A 14352-nucleotide genomic window follows, 5' to 3' on the forward strand; every position below is an offset into this window, starting at 1 on the left:
TTTTCAAATTTCTTCAATTTTTTTTACCTGTGCTTTAAATTTCTGCCCCCTACTTACTGACCTCTCTGCTAGAAAAAAAAGGATTCTTCCTGTTCGCCTTTTCTAGGCCTCTCGATCCTGTCCACCTGGGTTATATCAGCCATTTCTAAAGGAAATAATACTAACCTAGTCAGTCTTGTCTCAAAACTAAAGTGCTCTCATTTTTTCCAAGTGCTAAGAATTAATTTATTTGGTTTAAAATAAAGTCAAATGCCCAGTTTTGTTTGATAGTATTTGGCTGGATCACCACAAAAGATGTTTTTCCCGGTGGTGTGTTGACTCCATCTAAATAGTTCACTTATTAACAGTCAACCCTCTATATAATGAAGGTTTAAGTTGACCATTATTCTTTTGTAGTTGACCCGTTAACACCCTCTTCTGGGACAGTGTGTACTACATTCAGTACTTAGTAGTTCAGGATGAATGGATCAGAGGTTTGCTAATACCAGCAAAACATCTTGCTTTGAATAGTTCAAGAGATTTCACTGAACTGATTTAACTTCAGCTGGCAAACAGTCGCATTTTGTGCATGCAAGATTCAAGTCTGTTTATTATCTGTCATCAGTACACAAGTGTAAAGGAGAATGAAATTATTGTTACTTCAGATCTGAAGCATAATGACAATAAAAAAGTCAATAAATATAAATACATGAGATTAGCTTATGTACATAGACTGTATGTACATGAAGTGATAGGTGCAGGAATATCTGACAGGAAATAATGGCGTGTTTCAAACTCATTGGAAAAAATCAGCAAAATGTTTTCTAGAAGGCATATATCATACCTTTGGTGTTTTCAACTTAATTTCTTGGCTTTTTGTTAACTAACAAAAATTAACATTTTAATAGACATAAAGTGAACTTCTACTGTTCTGTGCAGTTGGATACCGTGCATAGAACATCCATCATCCTGTCCCTGGCCACAACAGGCTACTGGCTCCATAATCATTATAGCCGCACAAAGTTCATCTGACTATGAACAGCACAGCTGGCTGCAGCTATTTGTTTCTTCCACACCACTAGCCATATTGTCCAGCTATAGTAACTAAAGTTAACATCCAGAACATGAAGTGCCTTTTGTCTGATTGGCCTTGGCTTGCATTGACCTAGCTGAACAGCCACACCTGCTGACCAGTCTTGTCACTATGCAGTCCCCAGGTAAACCTAGCATCCACTAGTTTTGGACTGAAAGTTCACCAGATGTTGATGCAGAGAGTTAATGAGGAGGAATTTCTTTAGCCAGAGGGTGGTGAATCTATGGAATTCATGACCACAGACGGTTGTGAAGCCCAAATCATTGGGTATAGTTGAAGCAGAGGGTGATAGAATCTCAATTAGTAAGGGCATCAACGGTTAAGAGGGAGAAGGCAGATTGGGGTTGAGAGGGATAATAAATCAGCTATAATTGAATGGTGGAGCAGATTCAATGCATCAAGTGGCCTAATTCTGCTCTGATGTCTTATGGGCTTGTAGCTGAAGGGAATTGCTGCAAAATAGTTTTATTTTCAAAAAGATTAGCGAATTCCTAATATAAATAACTGTAATCTACAAATATTATTTAATATTTGAGTGCTGTTAAAATCTTGACTATTTAAAAACTAGTTTTGAGGTTGTTTATATTCCTCTGCGTTGCTGGAGTGGGCATGGTTTAATTCTGGTTCAGGCAGTAGATAATGGTAAGGGAGTGGAGCAAAGCAGGAGAATCAGTGGGTGGTGTGTCACTAAGGAGTTGGGAAGGTACTGTCAGGAAGCACAGCACTAAGGGCTGAGGAACTGAACACAAACCAGGAAACATTTTAAAGTTTACAAGCAAATCCACAGAATCTTGTTTGAGATGGAGGTGGAAAAAATCTGGAGATGTAGTAATCTTAGTCAGCACATTTTCCATCTGATGGATCTGAGGGAAAAAAAAATCTTTTGTACGATCAGAAAACTGGACTGTGAATTTAAAGCTCTAAGTCTTTTTGTTAATAACTGACAGCAGGTTTGTCTATTAACAAAAGATGTCATGTTATCTTGTAAACTGCACAGAGGGGCACTGATGCACTCTATTTGGCAAGACGGAGACATGCTGTGTGTTTGGTGTGTATGTTTTCAAAGCTTTTACCAGTACAGAATGGATTATGCAATAGGCCACTGCTAAAACCAGATTCCCTTCCCTTCCCTGAAGGAATTTAATGATCCATTTGTTTTTTTTTCATGACACATTGCCATTTTACACATTACCAGATATTATTGGAGCATAGTTCGCAGTCTGTCCTGGTGGTAGTACTTGGGTTATACAATAGGTGACTACAGTCAGTTTCAAGTGCTAACAGCTGGCCTTCTGGTTAAATTTGCTGCTTTTCATAGCTTGAATTAAGTGTGTACAAAACTGAAATATAAAGACGCAATAGTCAGTTCAGTCAAAAATCAGAATAATCTCCAGAGCACCTATGGAACAATCATGCCTTTACATTCAAAAGGAATTTGAATGTATTGACTGCCTGTTCTTCGTTTCTACGGTAAGGTTACTTCTGCCTGGTTCGCAAGGTATTTCAGCAAGTAAGTATGGTCAGTTCATCTTACTCATTTTGTGCCATTTGTTTAAAGAATGGCAATCAAATTTGAAGTATAATGAGCGTTTACGTGAAATGTATTGATTGATTCATTCATTTAGATTGTACGACAGTTTGGAATCCTTATTTAAAAGAATGCATAATTTTATGATTATAAAAATGTTCTTCATTTTCTGGCTCTGATTTTATAAACTGCTACAAAAATGTTCAGTTTTAGAGTAAGATTGAACGTGCCCTTCTGCAAAGGTTTTAAACAAGTACATAGTGAGTTAAAGGATTATGTACCAAAGTTGTCTGTAAGCCCTTTCTGAAGGCAACTCCCTTGTGTGTGTACTCAATGCAAAGGCAGCATTTTTTTTTCAAGACACAGAAAAACTTCAATCACGTTAATCTTCAAAGCTTAAATTTGTATTTAGGTTATCACCTGTTAACAGTATAGCCTGGGATCAAAGTTATTCGTAAAGCGTAACTTAAACCTCAGGTAGTAGTGCAAGAGAAATAGTTGCCTGGGTATTTAATTCCATTTATTATAGTGCATTTGAATATCATTGTTGATCTTTAAATGTTTAGCATCAGAAGTAGAGGGGTTTATTTTATTTTTCTGGGCTATATTGCATCAGGCAATAAACTGGTCTAAGTAGTTATGACTGAAGTCTTCCTAAAATGCTGTTTTTGGAACTATTTTCAATGTACAGTAGCTAAAATAGTTCATATTTTTCATTCCTTTTCAAAGGTTATGTTTCAGATTGGATATTAAAATAAGCTGCAACCTAACTCTCTGCTTTTCATGGGTGGGGGAAGTGGTGGGAAGGATCCATTTATTCAGTAGGGTAGACCAAGGACTCTGAGCCTGTCTCAAGGGCTTTTGACTACCTGAACTGGTTCAGTTATTTGCCTAGCCTAGCTGTGTTCTGTATCACCCCATAAAACTGAAGCAGGGTTATAGATCAAGGACGCAGCTAAGATCAACGATTTAGTTTTTGATCTGTAGCTTACCACAGGCCAATACAAAGGCAAATGGGACTCCTTGGGAACATAACTCCAGGTGTACCACAGTCTAGACGTTTTAAGTGTAAACAATATAAACTTGGAACACCAGCTTTTGAGTTTTCAAAATGATCCAAGTGGCGAATGCATTGGTGTGAAATGTAAGTCTTAAGGTAAAAACTATTGTATTTTTTTCATCTTATGAGTTCTCATGAAGGGTCTCGGTCCAAAATCTGAATTGTTTATTCCTCTCCATAGTTGCTGCCTGACCTGCTGAGTTCCTCCAGCATTTTGTGTGTGTGTTGGACCTCTTTTTAGCCATCATTTTATTGCAAATCAGCATATGTTGTGAAATTTGTTAGCTTTTACTGCAGCAGTACAATGAAATTCATGATAAATATAGAGGAAAAATGGTGTGCATGTATATATGATATATATATATATATGTTTTTTAAATAAGTAGTGCAAAATCAAACAAATATAAAAAGTAAACAACAGGAATTCTGCAGATGCTGGAAATTCAAGCAACACACATCAAAGTTGCTGGTGAACGCAGCAGGCCAAGCAGCATCTATAGGAAGAGGCGCAGTCGACGTTTCAGGCCGAGACCCTTCGTTAGTCCTGACGAAGGGTCTCGGCCTGAAACGTCGACTGCGCCTCAAATATAAAAAGTCGTGAGATAGTGTTCATGGGTTCAGTGTCCATTTAAAAATCGGATGGCAGAGGGGAAAAATCTGCTGGTGCATGGCTGAGTATGAGCCTTCAGACTTCTGTATCACCTTCCTGATGGTAACAATGAGAAGAGGGTATGTCCTGGGTGGTGTGTCCTTAATGAGAGTCGCCACTGCCTTAAGGCACCGGTCCTTGAAGCTGTCCTGGATACCACGGTGGCTAGTACCCATAATGGAGATCACGAGTTTTACAATGAATTTTAAATGAAGTGCACTCTGCATTTAATTTGGCCAGTTTTAAATTTCAGGAATTGGGTACATGAAAGCTTTATCAAAAAGTTGATATTAAAACAATTGACTTGACTTGATGGTTTTGACGGTTTTGACTTTTAATCTAGATTTCCTTTGCATTTTAATTTCATCTTCATAATCATAAACTTCAAGATTACACGATTAAATAATACTGAGTCTGAAAGTCTTGACAGTGAGGGAAGCAGCTGGAACACTAATTAGTCCAGTTTGTTATTCTGTTCATAGATTGGTTTTGCTCATTATTCATTACATGTCATTGTAATCACTACAGATTTCAACATTGTCACTGTTACAGAACCATCTCAAAATTTTCTAAGAGCCATCTATAAGCTCACTTATCCAGGATACATATTTTTATATTATGCAAAAGTGGCAGGTAATTTGACCACCTAAGAGCGTCTGCTTGGGTATCCAGGCGATGGAGAAGAAGCAACAATTATTTTCCATTTTGCTCTTATTCTGTGCATTTTTTTTTTACGTGTGTGTAGGATAATCTGATGAAGAGAACCACTCAAAAATAAAGTATCTGTAACCTTGAAAGTTTACGAAGGTTAAGGAAAGCTGCTCTAATTACCTCTGAGTGTTTGCATCAATTAACATTACCAGGCTTTCAAGCTCTTTATCAGCAATACACAGACCTAGAAGCTTCAACTGCTATGTTACTGATCATAGCTGTTTTCTTTCTCTTTTCAAGATATGGAATAGAGGCAAGCCCTGAGGCCTCTATTATTATTATTATTATTATTATTATTATCATTATTATTATTATTAGCATGCTCTGTTTTCAACATGTTGCTAATAGAACAAATTTTGTTTTGACATTGATCAAAAATAGTAAATTAGCCCTTTACAAGCTTGGATGATCTTTTGAAAGGCGATATCAAAACCATTTTATATTTTTTTCTTTCAAATATTGTCGTCAAGCATTATGAGGAACAAAATGACTTGTTAGCATTAGCTAGGGGCCTTTACCAGGACAAACTGGAACAGAATGTGTTGAATGAAAATTACGGTTCCGAGAACATCAATTAATAGGTGTCACATAATGAAATAATGAAAACTAGACAGCTGGTACTAAACCTCACCGCCCCTCTGATGCGTAGTTAGTATTTGTAGTATCAGAAGAGAGCGTTATCATCCAGAATAACAGCGGAATAAAGGTGTAGCTTTGTTAAGCATTTCAGCAGGGAGCAACTGCAGCATGAGATTTCAAAAATTGGTAGTAAAAATTAAATTAAACTGCATTCTACACATTTTGTTGCATTTTTGTAAGGCCTTATTGTTGGCAGGTTATTTAAGGTTGTTATAGCCAGGAAGGGTGGTGGTGATAGTAGGGATATGCTCCCAATGGCGTGCGTCTCAAATAGCTCATGACAACCAAAAGTCCAGCTCCTAGCCTTCAGATGTGGCTTAGCTACTAACGTGGAATGGTTTCTACTGACAAGAGAAGGGACAAAGGCGGGTATCATGTATTGAAATAGTAAGGTCCACTAATGTAGTTTGATGCTTGTCAAGTACAGTGATGTCATCAGTTGGGGACAGAGCAACACGTGATGTCGGGGAGCATGGAGGTGAGAATGAGAAATAAAGACACGTTCAGAGCATGGTATACGCACTATCTAATTAAGTACTAGGATGGGTTGCAAATACACAGCAGTGGCGTCAAGGATGGAATTCGAACCTATGCGTGCAAAGCACACTGGACAGGTTGCAAATGCTTAACAGCGGGTCACCAGAGCCTTAAAGCCAGTCGCTTTGGACAGATAGGATTTATCATCTGTGGTCGGCAGCTCACTTCGGAGAAGAGAGACTCTGATCTCAAAGCTCTGCTGTCTTGCGGCTGCACCCACTCACGGGGAAGGCGTCAGGAGTAAGCCCGGATGGGAAAATCCAGAACTGGAGTTCCTAAGCCAGTCCTATGCTGAGTTCAATGCTGACTGGCAACTCCTGCGACACCGCTGGTGTCAAACTACGATTCGCTGCCGCTCCCTTGGATTCATTAGCTGGTTGGAGAGGGGGAGCTTGCTGCATGGGCAACAGCTTCCTCTCCATATTGTACAGTTTGCATAGTTTGTCTTCTATGCTGTTTGCTCTTTCATTGATCCTGTTTACAGTTGCTATTCTATAGGTTTGCTGAGTATGCCTCAGGGTTGTATGTGGTGACGTGTATGTACTCTGATAATAAATTTTACTTTAAGCTTTGTACTTGACTGCCCGGGCTTGTGTATCACATAGACAGCTAAGATGCATCATCCCTCGTCGACCCCAACCAATGGAGGGGCTCAACTATTGTTGACATTCTGTTTAATTCGCTCAGTTTCTGTGCATCGTCATGGTGATTTTTAATTGGGATTCCATTCCATTGCCCATTGACCTTAGCCAGTGGAAGCAGAACAGCTTCCTCAGTGGCATAATTGGTAAATGCTGTGAGGCTGAACAATACATGAAGTATGATCCATAGATTTGTAGAGCATAGTAACAGACCCTTCGGCCCGGCTGTTCCATGCTAGCAAAGATGCCCACCTTAGTTAGTCCCGTTTTCCCGCATTTGGCTTGTAATCCTCTAAACTTTTCTTATCTGTTTACCTGTCTAAGTGTCTTTTAAATGTTGCTAATGTGCCTTCCTCAACCACTTTGACTGGCAACTGCAGATTGGTGAAGCCATTCTATTCATGAATACCGTTTCTGATAAGCTCTTGAATGTAATGTTGCATTGAATCTGATTCTCTCAAATGGACAGTCAATAGCCCATAGCACTTTAAGCAAAACAGGCGGATTTAATCTTCATCCTTCAATCTATTTCCAACAGATAATTTAGTTATTTATTCGATTCCTGTTTTTATTGTATCTGCGCCTCACTTGCACCAACACTGAGTTGTAAAATTAGTCAGCTCCATCAGGGGTACAAGCTTGCGTAGTATCCAAGACATCCGCAAGGAGCGGTGCCTCAAAAACGCGGTGTCCATCATTAAGGAACCTCATCACCGAGGACATACGCTCTTCTCATTGTTACCATCAGGTAGGAGGTACAGAAACTTGAAGGCACACGTTCAGCGATTCAGGAACAACTTCTTCCCCTCTGCCATCCGATTTCCGAATGCTCATTGAACCCATCAACTCTATCTCACTACTAATTTCTATTTTTGCACTACTTATTTAATTTAACTATTTAATATATATTTACTGTAATTTGGTTTATTTTCCATATTTATCATGTGTTGCGTTGTACTGCTGCCACTAAGTTAACAAGTTTCACGAAATATGTCGGTGATAAAACCTAATTCTGATTTACTTCAGTGGTGCTTCATTAGTTAGGGAGTACTTTGGCAGATCCTGAAGTCATCAAGTGCACTGTAGAAACACGTTCATTCTCTGGCCATTTTCTGCCCAGATTATAAAAATCCATGTATCATGCTTTCCACTTGGATGCTAGAACACAGTTAAGACTAGTGGATGTGTAAAATATAGCCTAAACACACTGAACAACAATGCCATCTCTGCATTTGCATGCTATCAGTGTGGTATTGTCATGTTCATATGCAAATAATGCAATAGGAGGTAAACTCAGCCACACTGAAAACATGCTTGCGCAATGCTGACTCCACAAGTGAGTTATTGCAAGGCTAAATTACCTCCAGTGGACAACAACATGTAATTACTTGTGAATCTGGAATTAATAATCATTTTGTGTTTACAAACGTTCCATCGTTAACTCCAGATGTGCCATTGAGGTTTTGTTCTGGGAGCAATTACATTTTAGGCAGGACAGTGGGGAACAGTGTTCACTGTTCAGTGTTTGCATCTGACTCAAGTTGACATCCTGTGGAAAAACAGATGTTTCATCCACGTAGTGTACTTTCTGAAAATATACAGAGACTAAGCTTTTCAACTTTAGGGTTACTTAGCAATTAAGAATATTTTTCAATGAAGCAACTTACTATCTTATGTGAATTCCCAAACTTTCAACATGTTTTAACAAATTGGGAATAACAACTATTCAACAGCTGAATCATAAGCTGTATTTATTTTACTGGCTGTTTATTTTGGCACCAAGCAAGGTTAAGTGGAAGGTAGCTATTGGTATGCTGAAAACAAAAGAGCTACTTCCATTTTTTGTTAACTGTTCAGGGCACGATATCCCAAAGTGCTCCAAAGGCAATTAAGTGCTTGAAATGTACTTGTCATTGTAATGTAGAGAGTCATGGAAGCCAATCAGCCAGCACCAATTGCAAAGCCAAAGGGAAAAAAAACATGCTTCTCATTTGAACTTGGAACCAAAACTCTTTGAATATGAAAAGCACTTTTTTGACTTTATTGGTGAAGAAACCAAACGAAGCAATGGGATGACTGTCATTTCAGGGTTTTTTCTTAATTAATACACTGTGGCCACTTCATTAGGTACCTCTGTACCTAACAAACCCCACAGAGAACGTTCATGGTCTTCTGCTGCTGTAGCCCATCCACTTTAAAGTTTAACATGTGTATTCAGAGATGCTCTCCTGCACTCCACTATTGAAATGCATGGCTATTTGAGTTACTGTTGCCTTCCAGTGAACTTGAACCAGTCTGGCCATTCTCCGCTGACCTTTCTCATTAACAAGTTGTTTTTGCCCACCGAACTGCCGTTCACTTGATTTTTTTTTTGTTTGCTTTTCTTTGTAGGCTCTGGAGATCGTTGTGCATAAAAATCCCAGGAAATCAACCATTTCTGAGATTAGCAAACCACCCCGTTTGGCAGCAACAATCACTCCACAGTCAAAGTCACTTAGATCACATTTCTTCCCCATTTTGATGTTTGGTCCGAGCAACAACTGAACCTCTTGACGGTGTCTGCATGCTTTTATGCATTGAGTTGCTGCCGCATGATTGGCCGATCAGATATTTGCATTAATGAGCAGATATACCCAATAAAATGGCCAGTGTGTGTTGATTGGATATAAAAGCACAGATCTGCAGCTTCCACACAGAAGCATTACTACCTTCCAGAGGGACCGGCAGAAGCTAGAACAATAGACATGGTTGATTGACATTGTTTCACTAATCATTTCAAATCAATTTTTGTTTTCTTTCTTCTGCAGGTTGTTTCCATTTTGCAAAGGAACTCTCTTTGTGACAAATATGAAGATCTCCATAAATTATTCCTCTTTTCTGGTGGCCTTCTTTCTACTGATGACACCTCTGACTACAGCAGTCAGCTTCCCCGAAGATGACAAACCCATTAATACTATTGAGTTCCACTGTAAGTCGTGAGCTTTGCAGAATGTCATTTTTCCTTCTGTACAGATGCAAACAAGTTTCTTTTTAAATCAGTGGTGTAGTCACATACTGACAAGATAAACTGTTCAATCAAGCAAAAAAAAACAACTGGCCTGTTCGTTTGTAATGACGGTACATAATGGAAGAAACCAGGGTAAAGAATCCCTGAAACCTAATGTGTTTTAGAAAATTAAATTGCGTGCAGACTCTTAATCAGTGAAACTTGTCTTTAATAATTTAAAATATTGTCTTAAAAGTAAATTGTGCCCATTCATTCAAATGCTTTTACATTAAGAAAATCATTTTCCCACAGTGACCTTCGGTGGCATTTTTCAGGAATTATTACACAAGAATTATGTGTCACTGCTGTACAATGTTCCAAGTCTTTTGAGCTTGACTAATGATTTGACTAAGATGACCAGGAACGTGTACACTTCTCTTGATGAGTAACCACTGGAAGTCCAAATTAGAGCATTGCACATTCAATGAGATCTCTGGAACAGCAATGAATGATTGGAAAAATCTTTCAGTAATAATGATCTACATGAAAATGGAAGTGGAATTTCTTTAGCCAGGAGGTGGTGAATGCGTGGAATTCATTGCTACAAACAGCTGTGGAGGCCAAGTCTTTGAGTATACTTAAAGCAGAAGTTGATAGGCTTTTGATTAGTCAGGGAATTAAAGGTTATAGTGAGAAGGCAGGAGAATGGGTTTGAGGCAGAATAACAAATCAGCCATGATTGAGTGTAAGAGCAGGCACAGAGCACTAACTGATCTAATTCTGCTGCAATGTCTTTTTTTATATTAAAAAACAGTTTTTTTAAGTCATAATATGTATTTATTGCAGTCATCTGAACAAGTAGCTGTGGACTTGATTTAATGTCTTATCTGAAGGTGCCATCTCCATTGCTACTGCTTTGCACAGTGTCACTGTGTTAATGGCAGTATTGATATGGTCAAATCCAGTGTGGACAAAATTGCCAGCTTTTGAATTGCAAATGCAGTTGAGGCTCCTGTTACAAAAGACAGACAGGACCCAGGCTGTAAAAATAGAGGACAAGCTCTCCTCTACAATCACTCTGAGCACCGGTGCCCCACAAGGCTGTGTACTCAGCCCCCTGCTGTACTCACTGTACACCCATGATTGTGTAGCCAAGTTTCCATCGAACTCAATATATAAGTTTGCTGATGACACCACAATTGTAGGCCGTATCTCGGGTAATGATGAGTTTGAGTACAGAGAGGAAATTAAGAACCTGGTGGCATGGTGCAAAGACAATAACCTATCCCTCAACGTCAGCAAGACGAAGGAATTGGTTGTTGACTTCAGAAGGAGTAGTGGACCGCACGACTTCATTTACATCGGTGGTGCGCAAGTGGAACAGGTCAAAAGCTTTAAGTTCCTCGGGGCCAGTATCACAAATGACCTGACTTGGTCCAACCAAGCAGAGTTCACAGCCAAGAAGGCCCACCAGCGCCTTTACTTCCTGAGAAAGCTAAAGAATTTTGGCCTGTCCCCTAAAACCCTCACTAATTTTTATAGATGCACCATAGAAAGCATTCTTCTAGGGTGCATCACAACCTGGTATGGAAGTTATCCTGAACAAGACCGGAAGAAGCTGCAGAAGATCATGAACACAGCCCAGCACATCACACAAACCAATCTTCCGTCCTTGGACTCACTTTACACCGCACGCTGTCAGAGCAGTGCTGCCAGGTTAATCAAGGACACGGCCCACCCAGCCAACACACTTTTTGTCCCTCTTCCCTCCGGGAGAAGGCTCATGAGCTTGAAGACTTGTACAGCCAGATTTGGGAACAGCTTCTTTCCAACTGTGATAAGACTGCTGAACGGATCCTGACCCGGATCTGGGCTGTACCCTCCAAATGTCCGGACCTGCCTTTCAGTTTTTTGCACTACCTTACTTTCCCTTTTCTATTTTCTATTTATGATTTATAATTTAAATTTTTAATATTTACTATCGATTTGTACTCCAGGAAGCGTGAACATTGAGGTGCCAACATAACAAGGCGTGCACTGTTCAAAGGAATTGTCTTTGAACCGCATAAGAACGGCTTGGCTGGAGGGGTCAATGGTCATCTCATCCAGGAATGAGGATCCCAAGGTGATTTGTGCACCACTCTTAATACAAGTGAATAGGAGCAGAATTAGGTCATTCGTCCCGTTGAGTCTGTTCTGCACCTTAATCATGGCTGACTATTATTCCCTCTCAATTCCATTCTCCTGCCTACGTTCCGTAATCATTAGACGTTCTTACCAATCAACCTCCACTTTAAACCTACCGAATGACTTGACCTCTACGGCCATCTCTGGCAACGAATTCCCCTGATTCACCACCCTCCAGCTGGAAATTCATCCTCATCTTGGTTTTAAAGCGGCTCCCCTTTGTCCTAAGGCTATGCTGTCGGATCCTCAACTCTCACTGCTGGAAGCATCCTCTCCTTGGGCACTCTATCCAGGCCTTTTGATATTCAGTAGGTTTCAGTGAGATACAACACCACCCTCCTCCCCCAATTCTTCTAAACTCCTGCGAGTACAGAATGAAAACTATAAAATGCTCCTCATATGTTAACCTGTTCATAGCTGTCATCATTCTTATAAACCACCACTGAACCCTCTCCAATACCAGCACGTTTCCTTAGATGTGAAACCTAAATCTGCTCACAATACCCCAAATATGATCTGACTTATAGCTTTACCTCAGCATTACACCCCTGCTTTTATATTCTAGTCCTCTCAAAATGAATGGTAACATTCCATTTTCCTTCCTTGCTACTGACTCAACTTGCAAGTTGATGTTTATTTAGGGAATCCTGCGCGAGGACTCCCAAGTCCCTCTGCACCTCTGATTTCTGAATTCGCTCTCCATTTAGAAAATGGTCTAGACCTTTATTCCTCCCCGGGTTACGAAAGCCCAATCAACATACAGTTCATATGTTCAAGCGAGTGTTTGGTAAACTGGCAGGATGGATTTGCCAGCTACTATGAGGTTGCAGGCATCTTCTGTCGTGTGGGAACTGGGTTTACGGCCATATCATTGCATCTTGCACAGAAATCTGGTTGAGCTAAATTCCCTGGTTTAACCTTTAGTTGGCCTCTGGTCTTATTTAAATATATTACCACGTGACCCCATCCAATTTATGAACTGTTTAGATTAAAGACAGTTCTGAGAAATGAATCGCTATCATAATCTGAGGAAAACCCGAGCTCTCAGAGCAAGGTGCAGGAAATGTATGCAGAAGTCTGAGTCTATCGAGCACCATTCATCACAGAAAGTTGTGGCAAGTCATTAAAGTAATTGGAGCAGTCATTCTTGCTGAGTATATTAATGCAGTTGGACCTGCAGAACAGGGTTTGAGAGGATTTTGTGCTGATAAGGCCTCTGCCAGCTGATGCATTGGTATATTGCTATAATGTTAAAGAGTACGATGGGGAAAGTCAGTGGATTTACACGGGGGACTTTTATCTTGCTGGCTTTGTTTGAAAATTGTCCAAATGGAATTGCTTCCATCCCATGCAACCAATATCTACACCCCCTTCTCAGTTGGGCGATAAGTTATCCACAGACTCGTAGAGTTAATGGTATCCATGAGGAGGAGCATGGGTGTCCTCTTTACAGCACCACCCTTCTTCTCTTTTTCAGGCCTATTTCCTTGCTTCACTAGTTCTGGCACTGGCTTAGGGATAGCAGACTAGTTAATGGATGAAAAGAAAATAGGAGAAATAAACATTTTCATTTTGGAGGACTATGACAAATGAGGATGAGCTGTTCACAATATGTATCAATAGTTTGGATGGAGAATGAAAGAGAGAAATGTATCCAGATTTGTTCACAATACAAACATGGGTAGCATTTTGAGTTGAGGAAGAGGCAGGGAAGTTTCATGGAGCAGCACGGTGAGTGCAAAGGTTATTACTGCCGTCCCAGCTCTGGGGAAACATCTTCAATGAGTGTTGTCTGTACAGAGTGTGCAAATCCTCTACATGACCTCGTGTGCTATTCAGGCATGAGTCATGGGCCACCGCAGTGGCATGTTTCTGTGTTGTAATGCTCTATGACTATGCAACATAGGAGTTGCTGGATTAACAACAACTTCTTCTGAAGCCCATCACCCCTACTGGGGCATAGGCTGCCGACAGCAGCTCCCCAGGGTCCTCTGTCCTTGTGCCCAGGTGTAGCCCATCTTCGAAGACCCCTCATTCCCAGGGATGAGGTCTTGGGAGATTCTGTTGCCACTTCCGTAGCATTGGGATTTTTGATGAATGAGTTGCTAGTCTCGTGCCCAACCCTCCTCCTTTCGCAGCTGGGCTTGTGACCATGCATTACGGAGTTGGTAGATTAGCTGGCCATTTTAAATTAGACCTTGCCGTAGGTTAACACAAAAAGAGTTGGTGGGGTGGAGTTGATGCTTTTACATGCTTATCGTCCTATGGGGTTTCTTTGTTTTGTGGATGTCTGTGAAGAGGATGAATTTCAGGTTGTATAATGTGTACATACTGTAATATTA

General features: G+C 40.2%; 1 protein-coding gene across 22 annotated transcripts in view; it reads left to right on the top strand.

Annotated features, from left to right (window-relative positions):
- The window catches only part of sema6dl (sema domain, transmembrane domain (TM), and cytoplasmic domain, (semaphorin) 6D, like), a 357548-nt gene that overhangs the window by 312967 nt on the left and 30229 nt on the right, over window positions 1-14352 (top strand). For 18 of the 22 annotated variants that reach the window (XM_063066000.1, XM_063066004.1, XM_063066002.1 and 15 more), the window contains one exon: window positions 9645-9805. In XM_063066000.1, coding sequence (XP_062922070.1) covers window positions 9645-9805 — 161 coding nt within the window. Of the gene's footprint in view, window positions 1-2091; window positions 2121-2267; window positions 2583-3451; window positions 3745-9644; window positions 9806-11820; window positions 11949-14352 lie in introns of those variants that run through there. The other 4 variants (XM_063066020.1, XM_063066009.1, XM_063066018.1 and 1 more) reach the window with 4 other exon arrangements.

Source organism: Mobula hypostoma, chromosome 13 (assembly GCF_963921235.1).
Source record: "Mobula hypostoma chromosome 13, sMobHyp1.1, whole genome shotgun sequence".
Taxonomy (NCBI): domain Eukaryota; kingdom Metazoa; phylum Chordata; class Chondrichthyes; order Myliobatiformes; family Myliobatidae; genus Mobula; species Mobula hypostoma.